Raw genomic sequence first — 13,899 nt, forward strand, 5'->3', positions numbered from 1 at the left:
AATGATGTTTTATCTGAAATTAGCGAAACCAATTGTCTTTGTTGACCAGTGTGCTTCAGTTTTCAAAACATCGAAGAAAAATAAGAATAAAATCACTATAACAATCAAGATGACTGCAAAACAACTACTGAAAATGAGCTCATTGTTTAGTTGACCTATAATGGCTTACGTGACCTTTCTAATGGGCTGACGTCACACAATTCACTCGGCTGACACGCCGAGTGAAGAAAATGAATTGCTCGTATGTACACAGAGGCGTTTGTAAATATCACAGCCTATATAGACACCAGTTGCGCAAACATATTTCAAAAGCAACACATAGCTATTGTCGCGGCATTGCGTCAAAACCAGACACTCTCGCAGTTGGAAACTGGATTCCGAAAAGGCTGGTTGGCTGTGGGAGAAATTTCTGCTTTCACTCCCAGAATAGAGCCAAGATCTTTCCGCGCTGATTGGCTCTTGGAGCGCCGGAGGTTAACGCCTAGTCTAAAGATGTGTGCCGAAATCCTTCTATGGGCAAGATATGACTCGGCGCCACTGGTCTCTATATAGGCTGTGGTAAATATTTTGTTAGTTGAATTCTGACTAAACAGTTCATTATATTTGGTAACCAGCGGAGGGATCCGTTCCCAAAGTGACCTCTTTCTTCCGGATCCTTTTTACAAAGAAAGACTATCATATATCTCTGCTTCCGGGTTTAGTTCCGAGCAGAAAATTCACTCGTTTGTTTCTATTTCCGACTAGAAATCTCTTCCTTGTTTTCGTGTCTAATTTCTGTTTTCGGGTTCAATTCCGAACAGAAATCCCTTTCTTGTTTTCTTTCCTCCTTCCTGTTTAAGGATTTACTTCCGAACAGACATCCATTTCATTTTTTTATTTTTCTGATTTTTGTTTACGGGTTCAGTTCCGAAAAGAAATTCACTTTTGTTTTTGTTCTAATGTCTGTTTTCAGGTTTACTTTCGAATAGAAATCCTCTTCTTGTTTTTCTTTTTGTTCCTGATATCTGTTTACGGGCTTGCTTCTAAAAAGAAGTCCACTCTTTTTTTCGGATTTCTGTTTACGGGTTTACTCCTGAACAAAAATCCAGGTTTTCCTTTTTTTTCTGATTTTGGTTTACGGGTTTAATTCCGAACAGAACTTTCTCTTTTTTTCTTGCTTTTTTTCTTTTGCCCTTGTTTTACGGTTTCGAGTTCTAATTCTGGGTTCTTTCCGATTACACGTCCATAAGTTAAGCCCTTTGCGCTGGCGGAAGATAAGGAGACGAAAAAGCATTCCAGGGTTTCAGGAGCTCCAAGGACTGACTTCGTCCCTTGCCACACAAGGTCAAGAACCAAGCATAGTTCTGAAGGGGAAGATCTAGAGAAAACGCTCAAGATGGAACAAATAGTCTTGTAGTTGTTGCTAGAAGCCTTCCAGCATTTAGCGGCTAAGTCGACAAAAGCCTTGTTGGAAAACCACAAGAAAGCATTAGGAGAAGCTTCAATGGCTGAGCGAAAGCTGAACGAAGAAAACCAGCTGTCTCTAGTACATCATCCGAAGAAGGCGATGCAACAAGACCGAGAGCTTGTAGAAAATAGCTTCCAGACTCCAGAATAGCTTCCAGGAAGTGACGACGTGGAGGCCTACTTGGAAGCTTTTACAAGAACTACAACTGCCTCCAATTTGCCTCAAGCCACGTAGGTGGCCAGGCTTGTAGCAAACCTATCCGAGAAAGCTCTGCAGGCTTAAACAGCCATACCAACTGTCAGGCCTATCGACTTCGACGAGGTCACAACAGCGATTCTCAAGAAATTCTGCGTCAATAGCGAGACTTTTCTCCGGCGATCTCGACATGCTAACAAGCGCTCAGGTGAATCCAAATACAGAATACGGGGACTAACTGACTACCACAGCCAAAAAAAATGGCTGTGTATTGAGAAGGTGGAGGAACAAAGAACGGCAGAACGTAACCTGGCCAGGCATTTAGATCAGGTTCTTGAAAATGTTGTAGTGGAGCAGTTCATTACAAATGCTATCCCAGACCTTAGGGTTTTCTTAGGGCAGAGAGGTGCAACAGCCCCGAAATAATGCATCAAAAAGGCTGATAGCTGGGACAAGTCTCAACCGCCCGTTGAAGAAGGAGGTAGCTCGAATAATGGGACCTCTCACCAAACCTCACCAGATTCCTGGTCTTGAAGGCAAATCACACAAGCGCCTATCAAAACTTTACTATTGCCATCCTAACTCAACGTCACATGCAAAAGAGGAATGCAGGGGAGGTAAACGAAAAACCAAAGAGCCAAAAAGGGAAAGGGTATATGCAACTAATCTGGTGGAAAAGCTCTCAAACCCCAAGCAAGGATATGTTATCAAGGCTCGCTGCGATGGGCAAATACTACCTTTAATGATCGACTCATTAAAGCCGGGTCAAGGGAGTTTACCACCATCCCTAGGAAAACTTTAAAATACGTTACGACGGAGGGCCGCAAAATAGAATGCTCCGTTAGACTTCTGACGATACAGCTTATGAATCACAAAAGAAGAATCCTTGAAGTACTGACTGAAACAGGGATCTGCCCCCCATTACCCCAAAAAATTCTGATGGGAAGAAATTTTACGAGATTCAAAGAGAATGTACTTCCGATTAACGTCCAGGTAGAGCTCAAGCCAGGCAGATATTATAAGAGAAATCATAGTGGTTTCAGCTCAAAACCAGAGCTCCATAAAGCGCCGACTGAGGTACTGCATGATTCTGAGCCATACGATATGTCATCAGTGACAAAACCGCAAGATATTTTAGCTCAGGACAAACGATCCCTCAGACAGAGGTCACTAACCTGCCTCATTTTCTGCCACAGATCAACCTAATCCCAAAAACAAGGGACTAATTTCAGAAACCAGATCTGGAGCACTTTCTCAGCTCCAGGAAAACGATTCAACCTTGAATTTTGAGAGGGAGAAAGCATTGCAGGAATTCAATGGCTCTCTTCCTCAGCAGTTCTATTCTAAGGCGGGATTTATTATCGACTTTGGACTGATCAACAAAATGTAATTATCCATATATATAAGTACCGTTACTTTTAGTTTTGATGTGATTAATATCTTAATTTCGGCTCATTTTCGATTTCAATTATTCTTTGACAGTAATTTCTGATCGTTTAAAATTTGGATTTTTATAGGACTTTTTTCTTGTTCATTTCAAGTTTTAAACTGGCTCGTTAATTTTTAATTATTTAACTCAATAAGTGTGTAACGTACATTCCCAACTGGCTGTGATAGTTGACGTCACATCCTTGTTTAGCAAACATCCACCATACTTCACATAGTTTACTAACGCCTGGCAGGATTTCGCCACACTTGGCACAATTCCACCACTCTTGGTACAGTTCGAACAGTTCCACCACGCTTGGCATGCGCAACCCAGTGTACAATATTTCTGAGAGTGAATAGCCCCTCGATACCCCACCCTTTTCTCTGGATAGTTTACTTGTTCATGTGAAAGCCGTTTGCTTTAATTGTTGCATGTTGATGGGGGCATGTACGATGGGGCGTGAGCCTTTAGACTCCAGCTCTGAAATCTCTGCTGCTTCTTTTCGAAGAAAGTTTGATAGAAACGACAATTCGTGTTCTTATTTACTAATCAGGATTAGACGACACACACACATTCAATAGCCAATAATATACTTTTTGTGCGATGAAAACTGCACCAGACTTATTTTCGCAGGAATTCTTTCGAGAACAGTGTTGGGGGAGGGGGTAAACCATAAAAAAAAATTAAAAGACCAGGTCGATTAAATTAAACATATCAGATATAATAGCAAAGTTCGTTAATGTTATATTTCTTTGTGTTAAGGGTTCTTTTCCAAAGTTGAAATATAACGGTATAATAACTTCATAGTTTTGAACCACCCTCCCCCTTCCCCTACGGCCTTCTCAGAAAAAAAGTTAAAAGCATTATGCTTAAAGAAAAACTAAAATAAAACAAAAAGTGTTACAAAACTTGTTAAAAACTACGAGATTACAAGGACCAAACACAAGAGAAAAGAAAGCAATGATTATACCTCGACATTCCTGTCATGACCTAATATGCCTTTTCTGATGTCTGGTTTTTCAACCCAAGCATTTGAAGCATGTACCAACCCCAAGCAAGTCATCGTGGACAATAAACACTGCACTCTTTGATTGAGGCTACGACTATTGGCTTCAGTCTCTGTTTTAAGTCGATAAGCCTGCTCATACATAACAATAGAAGCTATAAGAAAATAACAATTATTAATATGCAAATATCTACAAGAAAATGTAAGAACTAGTAATAAAAGACATAAAACATAGAAAAAAAGAAGATAAATATATTTTAGAAATATAAGAATTAATAAAAATGAACACTTTTATAAATAACTAGCTGTTGGGGTGGCGCTTCGCGCCACCCCAACACCTAGTTGGTGGGGCGCTTCGCGCCCCCCCAAGCCCCCCCGCGCGCGTAAGTCGTTACGCGCCATATTAGTTACGCGCCATTGTAGTTGTGTCCCTGTGTCCCACCTGTGAATAGAGATAAATATAAATATATGTTTTTAACTACGTAAAACATGCGAATATACAACATTCGTCGCTGTCCCATTGTCTGTGCATATAAATAGATTGTCAGGTTTACTGACCCTTGAACATGCAACATATAATTGTCCATGGGAAAAACAATCCGTATTCAGATCTATACCTCATTATTCTAATGATGTGTCCCTGTGTCCCGGTCGTCATTTATATTCCCTGTGTCCCGGTCGTCATTTGTGTCCCGGTGTCCCAGTTTGTAATTTCTCTTTGAGTGTCCCGGTCGTCATTTATATTCCCTGTGTCCCGGTGTCCCGGTCGTCATTTGTGCCCCGGTGTCCCGGTCTGTAATTTCTATTCGAACAATCCCTGTGTCCCGGTCGTCATTTATATATCCCGCCTGTGCCCCCGGCGTCCCCGTTGTAGTTGTGTCCCTGTGTCCCGGTTGTCATTTATATTCCCTGTGTCCCGGTCGTGATTTGTGTCCGGGTGTCCCAGTCTGTAATTTCTCTTTGAGGTTCCCGGTCGTCACTTATATTCCCTCTGTCTCGGTCGTCATTTGTGTCCCGGTCTGTAATTTCTCTTTGAGTGTTTTTTTTTTAGTTTTTTTTAGTTTTTTACATTTTTTCTTTTTTCAGTTTTCTTTTTCTTCTTTATTTTTCAGCGTCACTATGAAGTACATATCGACGAACCTTTGTTTTTTTAACTTAAATCTGGTAGGCATTGATGACCTTATCCAAGTCAAAATCCCAAACCCAATCATCATCGCTATCATTTTTAGTTTTGATATGTTTTGACTCTCGCTGTCCAGGTGGATTTTCATCTAACTGCACGGTTTTGCGTTCTTTAGCCGCAAGCCTGTTTTCTTGCTGTTCTTGTGATTCCTCGGAACGCTTTCTTTTCTTACTTTCTCTATCAGCAGCAAGTTTTTTGGCATAAACTCTTTGAGCAACTTCCTCGGCTGTTGCCATTGTAGGTTCTTCAGTCATTTTACAATTAAACATTTTTCCGTGAACAAATGTCTTAAATACCATTAATGACGTCACCGTCATAGCAAAAATGACGACAACTAATTTCATGACGTCAGCCGACACAGAAACATGACGTCACCTGATCCACAGACAGACAACTTATTTTTATATATATAGATGTGTACATTTATGCAAGCAGAGCAATAATAATAAAATATATAATATATTGCAATAATACTCCTATTTTTTAGATAAAAAGTTAAAAGCAAAAATAAATAATATATACTAGAGTAGGAAAATTATAAAAAAATTAGATAGCAATGTAAAATTATAAGGTCGAAAAGTCGGGTTTTTCAATTCAAGGATTGGAGGTGTGAACCATGTCAAAGCAAGTTGTTAGTAACGTATAAATATACCGTTTTTAAATCCTTTAGAAAAGGAGCAGAACACCAGATCTTATAAAAATGTTCAACGATTGGAGATTATGGCAAGAATATTGGCTACAGTATTTCAAGAGGTTCTATGTCCAATATAAATTTCAAAGGAGAACATAATCGTATTTTAGTAATTAATATTAAGAAATAGTTGATTGCACACAAAAATGGTTTTTGTTTTTGATGCATAGAAGATACAACAGAACTGATTTTGAAAGTATAAGCTCTATTTCCTAACTAGCAGTGTGAGTGAGAAGAGAGGACATTTTGAAAAAAAACAACAAGTTGATACATCTTGAGAACCAACATATGAGAGAAGCTGATTAAACTAATCGATTGCTTTGGCTTAATTTGAGGGCACAAGTTGCAAATCCAAGCGGCGCAGAAAAATTCACATTGAATCAACACAGATAATTTACTGATTTAGAACTTGGAGAATTTATTATCTATTTCATTTACCTGGCCTACAATCAGACCATACGCAATCAGGCCCAACTCTTCCACAACTGTTAGATTGGAAACATTTTATGTACTGAAGTTGCCCAATCTGTTTGACACTTTTTCCAGCCCATTCTCCTAGAATTCTAAGAACTCCTGCTATAAACAATGGGAGATGTGATGTATAAATACAATAATCACAAAAGGCTAAAAGTGAAAGTTACGGTAAGCATAAAAAAATAATCATAAGTAGATAAAGATCCCTGAAGGTGACAAAATCTGAAGCGGATATAATGATCAATGATAACCTGAAACTGATATAAGGAAGCTGATATAAAGGATCTGAAGTTGATATGCATGATCTAACCATAAAAGTTTAGTCGTTTTGATTTGTATTTCAAACTATGTGTCATTTATTTGTCCAACAACCGACAGCAACACAACAATAAAAAATTATGGCACAAGACTAATCACGATTTGGAAAAAAAAGTGATAAAACTCATCATCCCTCTCAAATTCTTTAAACAGTTTGGATGTCGTTTGTATTCTAATGAAAACGATATGTATTTTGGACAGTATGACTTTATTTTTGAAGAAATCAGCAAAAATAAGAAAAAAATAGATTACCATAATGATCAAAATGACTGAAAAGAACTAATAGAAGTGAACTAATTGTTGGATAGAAGGTTATAAAAAAGCCTAAAAATTTCAGAAATTCTAGATTTTCCTGTGTTACAATTATAAAACAGATTATTTAAAATGTATTTGGTTTTCAATCTTCAACGCCCTGGTCGGGTCTGTAATTCTTTATGGAACAGAAACCAATCCGGGCACAATCACAGCTCTCAAGACCGTAGACGTAAAACCTAAAGAGGATAGAAGACCTGAGATGGCTCAACTTAGTCAACAACGAGAAGTTGCTACAGAAGTTGCACTGTTTTCCATCCAAATTGCGGAGCGCACAGTACGATGGTACGGTCTACGGTCATCGCCTTAGAATACCATCACACCTACTTGAAAAAATCGTGCTGGGCTTTAACCCCGCAAAAGCCTGCTGGAAACGATCCCGCGGCAGACCGAGACATCGATGGCCCGATAGTCTTTCAAAATACTTGAAGTTGGTAAACATCGATGTCCACGATGCACCAGCGTTAGCTGCTGATCGCACGAGTTGGAGGAGGCTGACATCACTATCTATATTGAGCCACTTCCGGCAGGTGACATAAGTCAAAGTAAGTCAAAGTCAAGTTTCAATAAAGGTAAATGACGTTAAGCCCTTAAGAGATTTAGGGGCGGAAGCATGACTCCTATATGTGGTAATTTCTGGTCGTTTTGAGTTTGACTTGATTATTCATTTTAACTTCTAGTTTTAACTGCTAGTTTTAGGAAGTGTTAATTCATCTATAGCTGTAACTGTTATCTTTACGGAAGATGTGATTGTTAATTTTAAATTTATGTTCATTTTGCGTTTCATTTATTCATTGATGGTAATAACTATTTGTTTCAAGCTTGAATTATTACAGTCCTTTAATTTTGCTAGTTTCGTCTGCTTGTGTTTACTCCTCCTGTGATTTAATATGGCTCTTTACTTTTCTTTGATAAACTTCTCTTTTAAAAACGATCTTTTAATTTGAATTTATTCACTTTTAGTAAACATGGTTTTATCGTTGGTTAATATCAAGAATATTTGAAAAGTTCTCAGATTTTCTGCTAAAGAATCAAAATATTGGACGGTAATTTAAATGTTAGACAAAATTTGATAATTCAATCGAAGCTTTCGATCAACAATAGCTTTGTGTAATAAATTTGTGATAATTATTTTACTAGCATATTTTGGATAGATCAGAGCGTCCCATCCAATTTTGGGCAGTGCCATAACAAGGCATTTCTAAGACCATGATGCCCTCCCCATAACATTTAAATTTTGCAAGTCAAAATTTTACCTGCATACACCTGAAGGAAGCTTAAAAGACCATTAGCTTGGTATCTTTTTTCAATCTTCCTGTAGGCATACTTTATACTTGTGAAAAATATTATCTAAATACAACAACACCTTTTACGCAATGTATGGCGTCATTGCTATACTATTATGTATATTCTGGCTCTTTATATGCACACGAGTGTGACCTCATTTATCTAGATGTTTTTTGTTTGTTTTTTTAAATTAAGGCTCTAAAGTAAAATCAACCAAAAAATGCACGTTATGCCCATAACCCACCTAAATATTGCCATGCCTCATCGGTGGGGCCTGGACCCCAAGTTGGGTATCACGGAGGTAGATGGAAAGGCCTTACTATCATACCAAATGAAAATCTGCGTGATTTTCGTCTTTCTACGGTTCTGAAGCCATCCTAACCTTCATCCTGTGGATCCCTTTGGATAAACGCATATTTTAATCCATCATTTCATTTAAATAATCTTTTAATGGTCTTCTTTGTTATGGATTTTTTTCCTTTAAAATTACAAGTCTCTGTAATTTATTAAAAAGTATACTTGTCTGTAATAATAATATAGTAATAATAACAATAAAAGGACGTCAAAAATCAGTCCAACCTGATTTGCTTCCTTAATTTTTGCCTCAATTGGGACTCTCTTCGTTCTAAAGTTTTAATTGAGGTGTTCCCAAGGCCTGAAAACTTAAATCAGATTGGCGCAAAAAAAATCCAATTTTTCAAACTAAGAACCGATAAACCACGTTCTTCTTCCAAAATTCATTGTTCTCGCTAAGGTTAATCTGAACGTTCTAGTTACTCTGAAAACTTCATATAGATTGGAGAAAAAAGCCGTTTGATCTATTTTTGGACCATTTCATGAATTAATGCCACCCACGTTTCTTCAAAGTATTTTTTTTTCTCTTAAGTTTGTATGTCCCAGCATACTTGCTCACTACGTTATTTGATGGAGGATGGAGCATATTTGGGCCTACTTTGGGCGTCATAAATCGATAGAGCATTTTTTTAAATGCCCTTCGTTGTTTTTTAGGTTCACTTCTTTTTAGCAGCATATCATGTTAGTCTAAGACAGTTTGAGAAAAACAAACTTGTTGACACAGGTATAACCTGTAGATGCAACCAATATTCAAAATATTCTGCTTTCATTCAGGTCTACCTAGCAGTGTAAGTTGTATCCCTATGGCGAACACAATTTTGGGCCAATTTTGGGAGGTCACAGACTAATGCATCCAACTTTAGTTTTGAATCTATTTTCATTACACCAACCTACCTGGCGAAGAAACTTGCTAATGTCATTTCAAAGCTTATTGCAGAGATGAGATATTTGACTTTTTTTTGTGTATCTCAAATTGTTTAGCATTTTAGCCCAGAACAATCAAAACCGCTCACAGTGAAGTAACTAGGTGAATAAAAATATCGGGTTTTTATGTTTATTTCTGTCTATAAGAGTCATCTTGATTCACCTAACTACTTCACGTAAACAGATTCAAAGTTCAATTTAGCCAAATTGTTCAAATGTTTTAGGTAAAAAGGAGGCATACATTTTTTGACAATACATATCTACAAATACAAAACATGAAGACTTTTGCCTCCTCCTCCCCCCCCCCAATACTCAAAAAGTTTCAGCTCAATTCTCACCTGTTATTACCATAATTTCCCAGATTTACCGGTTTGATAGCAAGAAAACATAGTTTCTTTATATTTACCTCTATCCAAGATTCAAGGTTTACTTGGTCCTACAAATCCCATTGAAACTCAGTTCCCAAACTGTTCAGGAGATATTACAGATACGACACGTTAATAAAATGGTTAACATGGTTTCTTTTGTTTCGTTCTACATTACTACTTCACCGCAAACAGATTCTAGTCCAATAGGGACTCATAGAGCTAAATTTTAAATAGATTGGACACCAGAACTTTAAATCCTTTCCCTCTCCACCCCTTCCCCCTTCTGAAATTTTCAGCTCGATCCCCAAAGCCATTCTGAGGATACTGCAGATACGATATTTTGATCACCCGGCAACATACAGTTTGTCTTGGTTTACTACCTTGCTAGTTTACCATGAATAGATAATAGGTCTTAGAGAGGGTTATAAAGCATAAAAGCTAGGTCGAAAAAAAAATCCCCCCGCCCCTGTTCATTCTCAATAAGTAAAAATTTTAGGCTCACTTCGTCCTTATAAAATTCCCTGAAGGCTTAAACTTGATATCTCAAGCCATGTCAGAGATATTGCTGATACGCTATTTTCATTGATTCGTACCCCATAATGTCTTTGGATTTAAGTCGCTATTTAGACGAGACAAAATTGTAATTCGCAATGAAAGTTCTAGTGCAAAGGCGATCAGATGTTTTGGAGACCATAAATTTAGCCACTCCTTCCCCAACACAAAATTTGAAGCCCCCTCCCCAACCCCACTACCAGAAATTGGGAGCTAGATTTCTAAAGCTGTTCCCAAGATATTGCAAATATGTTATTCTTACAGGCTTAACACGCTTAGTGTTTTTAGATTTAGCTTTGCCCCCTTCCCCAAGTCAACAATTAATGTTTATTTGACTTCACAGAACCTCCCAAAAATTTCAACTCGATTTCCCGAACCGATCTTGAGATATTACCTATACCCCGTTTTGTTAACCTTGGTCAATGAATGCCAATTTAGACAGTACAATCATTCCCTATCTCAACCGTCAGACAAAGCCGGACCAAGATGCAAGTGCTCCGGAGAACATTTAAACAAGTAGAAACATAAGCGACATTGGATTTTTTCACGGGTAGACAAGTCTGATTTCTCTTGAACACAAAACTTCGCTGCACCTTTGTAACGCTAACTTTTAAAAAATCTAACTTTAAATTAATTTATTCTAGTACATATATAAAAATCAGTTATTAGTAGTGTAATGTTGGATTACACTACCATTAGTTAGTTAGATAAATACTATTAGACAATTATACTTATAAGATATTTATAAGACTAATACTAATATACTATTATATATATTATAAATACTTTTATATTACTATTATACTATTATATTATATTATACTATTATATTAAATTATATTATAAATACTATTATATATATATATATATATATATATATATATATATATATATATATATATATATATATATATATATATATATATATATGTATATATATATATATATAAGATATTTATAGGATAAATACTATTGTACTATTAGATAAATTAGATGATTTTAGAAATTACAAGTTGATTTCAAAGTTGGTTTCGAAGTCTCAAGTTGGCTTCAAAGGCATTTTGAGAACGTTTCTGCCAAAATACGTGTTCCAGGGCAATGTACACTGGACCGCTGATGGCATATTAAATGGGAAGAGGAAGAGCTGTCTGTCAGCGTCGATAATGTAGTAGCAAAAATTACCGAGTTTGATTATCTATATATATAAAAATAAGTTGTATGTTTGTACGCATATGACATCATTATAAGCATATAAGGCTTTGTATATGAAGTCATTATAAGTATATACGGGGGCGATACAAAGATAAATTTTAGTATAAATCCTACAATGGCAGAAGAAACAGCCGAGGAAGCTGCTCAAAGAGTTAATGCCAATAGGCTTGCGGCTAAAAGAGAAAGTAACAAAAGAAAGCGTGCTGAGGAATCACAAGAACAACGTGAAAACAGGCTTGCATTAGGTCTTTCTTCAAGCCCAACGTGGTTGTGTGTGGACGGGTGGGGGAGGTAAGGGGTTAGTTCTCAAGTCCCATCGCGGATCTTAAGCTCAAGCTTACCTTGTTTAGGGTTATTCTTCGTAATATTCAAAGAGTAAAGAAAGTTATAATAGTCCTTCGCTTCGGCAATAGGTAATGATCTAGCACGTGAAAGCATATACTCAAATATGCAGCTCTCCATTCCACTGTAAGAGTAGTTTAGCAGCTCTTTGGCATTGCCTCGTTCCAGTAGGTCAAATAGAAATGAGCGTAGAAGGTCACTTGTTTGAGATTTATCGGGATTCAACTCGAGGGCAGAGTAGGCTTCGACGTTCTGTCCCAAGGCCAAACATGACCAAAATAACTTGCACCACAATGTTGACTGAAAAGAAATCTTTAATGGTAAAAAGTTTTTTTTAACTCTTTGAAAAGTCTCAAGTTTTTTAGGTGGTTAAATAAAAACAGCTTAAAAGAATACCTGACCAAGATTTTATCCATAATCTTATATATTTATGTCGCCTGTTTCTTAAACAACCATTACTCTTTCAATAATAAAAAAAGTTGTTTTTTTTTAACTGAAAGGAGCAACATTAAAACTCAAAGCAAACAGAAATTCTTCCGTATATGAAGGCGTTACCCTCTTCCTCAATACCGTGCTCGTCACAGGAACGTTTTTTGGCACTTTTAGAAAGTCTTCCTAATTCAAATTAAACGGCCCTTGAGTTTCAGGAGTTGTCCCTATGGAGTTGGGACAAAAACAGTCAAACTTTAGCGTAAAAAGCAAGGTATTGAGCAGGAGAGCAACCACTTCATATGCGGAATTATTTCTTTTCATTGTTCTTTACTTTCAGTCAAAGTAACTTGTTTTTGTTTATTCCTAATCGTTTTTCAGACAAACAACGATTAAAGAAACATTCATGAATTCTCTCCCCTCAAAGAAAACTTCCCCGTAAGAATCCCTCCGGACAATACAATCATAGTTGAAAAATATTAAACAATGGGTAAGTTTTGTAACTTAAAGCCGTTTCTAGAAGGACTGTAGGGGTGGGGAAGTTGTCATACTATCCCCAAAGGCATAGTTACTCAACCTTTCAACTATGCTAGATAAAATGGCTATACCAATATTTTTACCGAACAACTTCGGAGAAGAAAGGACGTGGAAGGGGGGCTAGCTACCCTTCAACCTTTTTGGTCACTCTAAACACTAGAAAATTTGATTTCCGATGTAATGAGTCCTCTCCCGATATTCTAGGCACATTGGTTAAATGCAGTCATCCCTGGGAAAAACATAAAAAACATAAAACACACATCCATGATCTTTCTTTTGGAAAATAAAAGCAAAATCCCTCAACTTATATATAAGAGCTTGAAATCTTTACACTAGGGTTCTCTGATATGCTGAATCTGATATATTGATTTTCACCGAGATCAATTGATGATTTTGGGTGGTTTTTCTGTCTTTTTTTAATTGATAAAATTTTCTCAGGTTCTTAGTTTTTAAAGCTAATATTAAACTTCATTCACCTGTTGTTGCTTAACATGCATGGAACTACGTAATTATGGAATTACTAATTACTTATTATTAAACCTATTCACACTGAGATTTTACTTACACCAAGCCAATCAGGGTTTTTCATAGTTTTTCAGCCAATCAGTAAATTCCATGAGAAACATGAGTGGCTCAAATTAGGGCTAGCTAAATCTCGATATTAGCGTCTCATTGTCAATGGGGCATTACTAGGCTACATCAGCATTGAACAAAAAGAAAAGTCTGATATTGGTATTTAAAAAGTTTGTTTCCGTCGAAAGAATGAAAAATACTCAAATTTTAGACGAGACTATTCAAGATATACTTTCAAACTTCACAAGTGTACAGCACTAACTGTT

The 13,899-nt window shown here is 36.9% G+C and overlaps 1 protein-coding gene across 2 annotated transcripts in view; it reads right to left on the reverse strand.

Annotated features, from left to right (window-relative positions):
• The window catches only part of LOC136033187 (nuclear pore complex protein Nup160 homolog), a 56,458-nt gene that overhangs the window by 19,901 nt on the left and 22,658 nt on the right, over positions 1 to 13,899 (reverse strand). The window contains exons 2-3 of one of the 2 annotated variants that reach the window (XM_065713891.1): positions 12,094 to 12,394; positions 4,042 to 4,232 (exon numbers count right to left, since the gene is read on the reverse strand). In XM_065713891.1, coding sequence (XP_065569963.1) covers positions 4,042 to 4,232; positions 12,094 to 12,394 — 492 coding nt within the window. Of the gene's footprint in view, positions 1 to 4,041; positions 4,233 to 12,093; positions 12,395 to 13,899 lie in introns of those variants that run through there. The other variant, XM_065713890.1, reaches the window with a different exon arrangement.

The sequence above is a fragment of the Artemia franciscana genome, chromosome 11 (genome assembly GCF_032884065.1).
Source record: "Artemia franciscana chromosome 11, ASM3288406v1, whole genome shotgun sequence".
In the NCBI taxonomy this organism is placed as follows: domain Eukaryota; kingdom Metazoa; phylum Arthropoda; class Branchiopoda; order Anostraca; family Artemiidae; genus Artemia; species Artemia franciscana.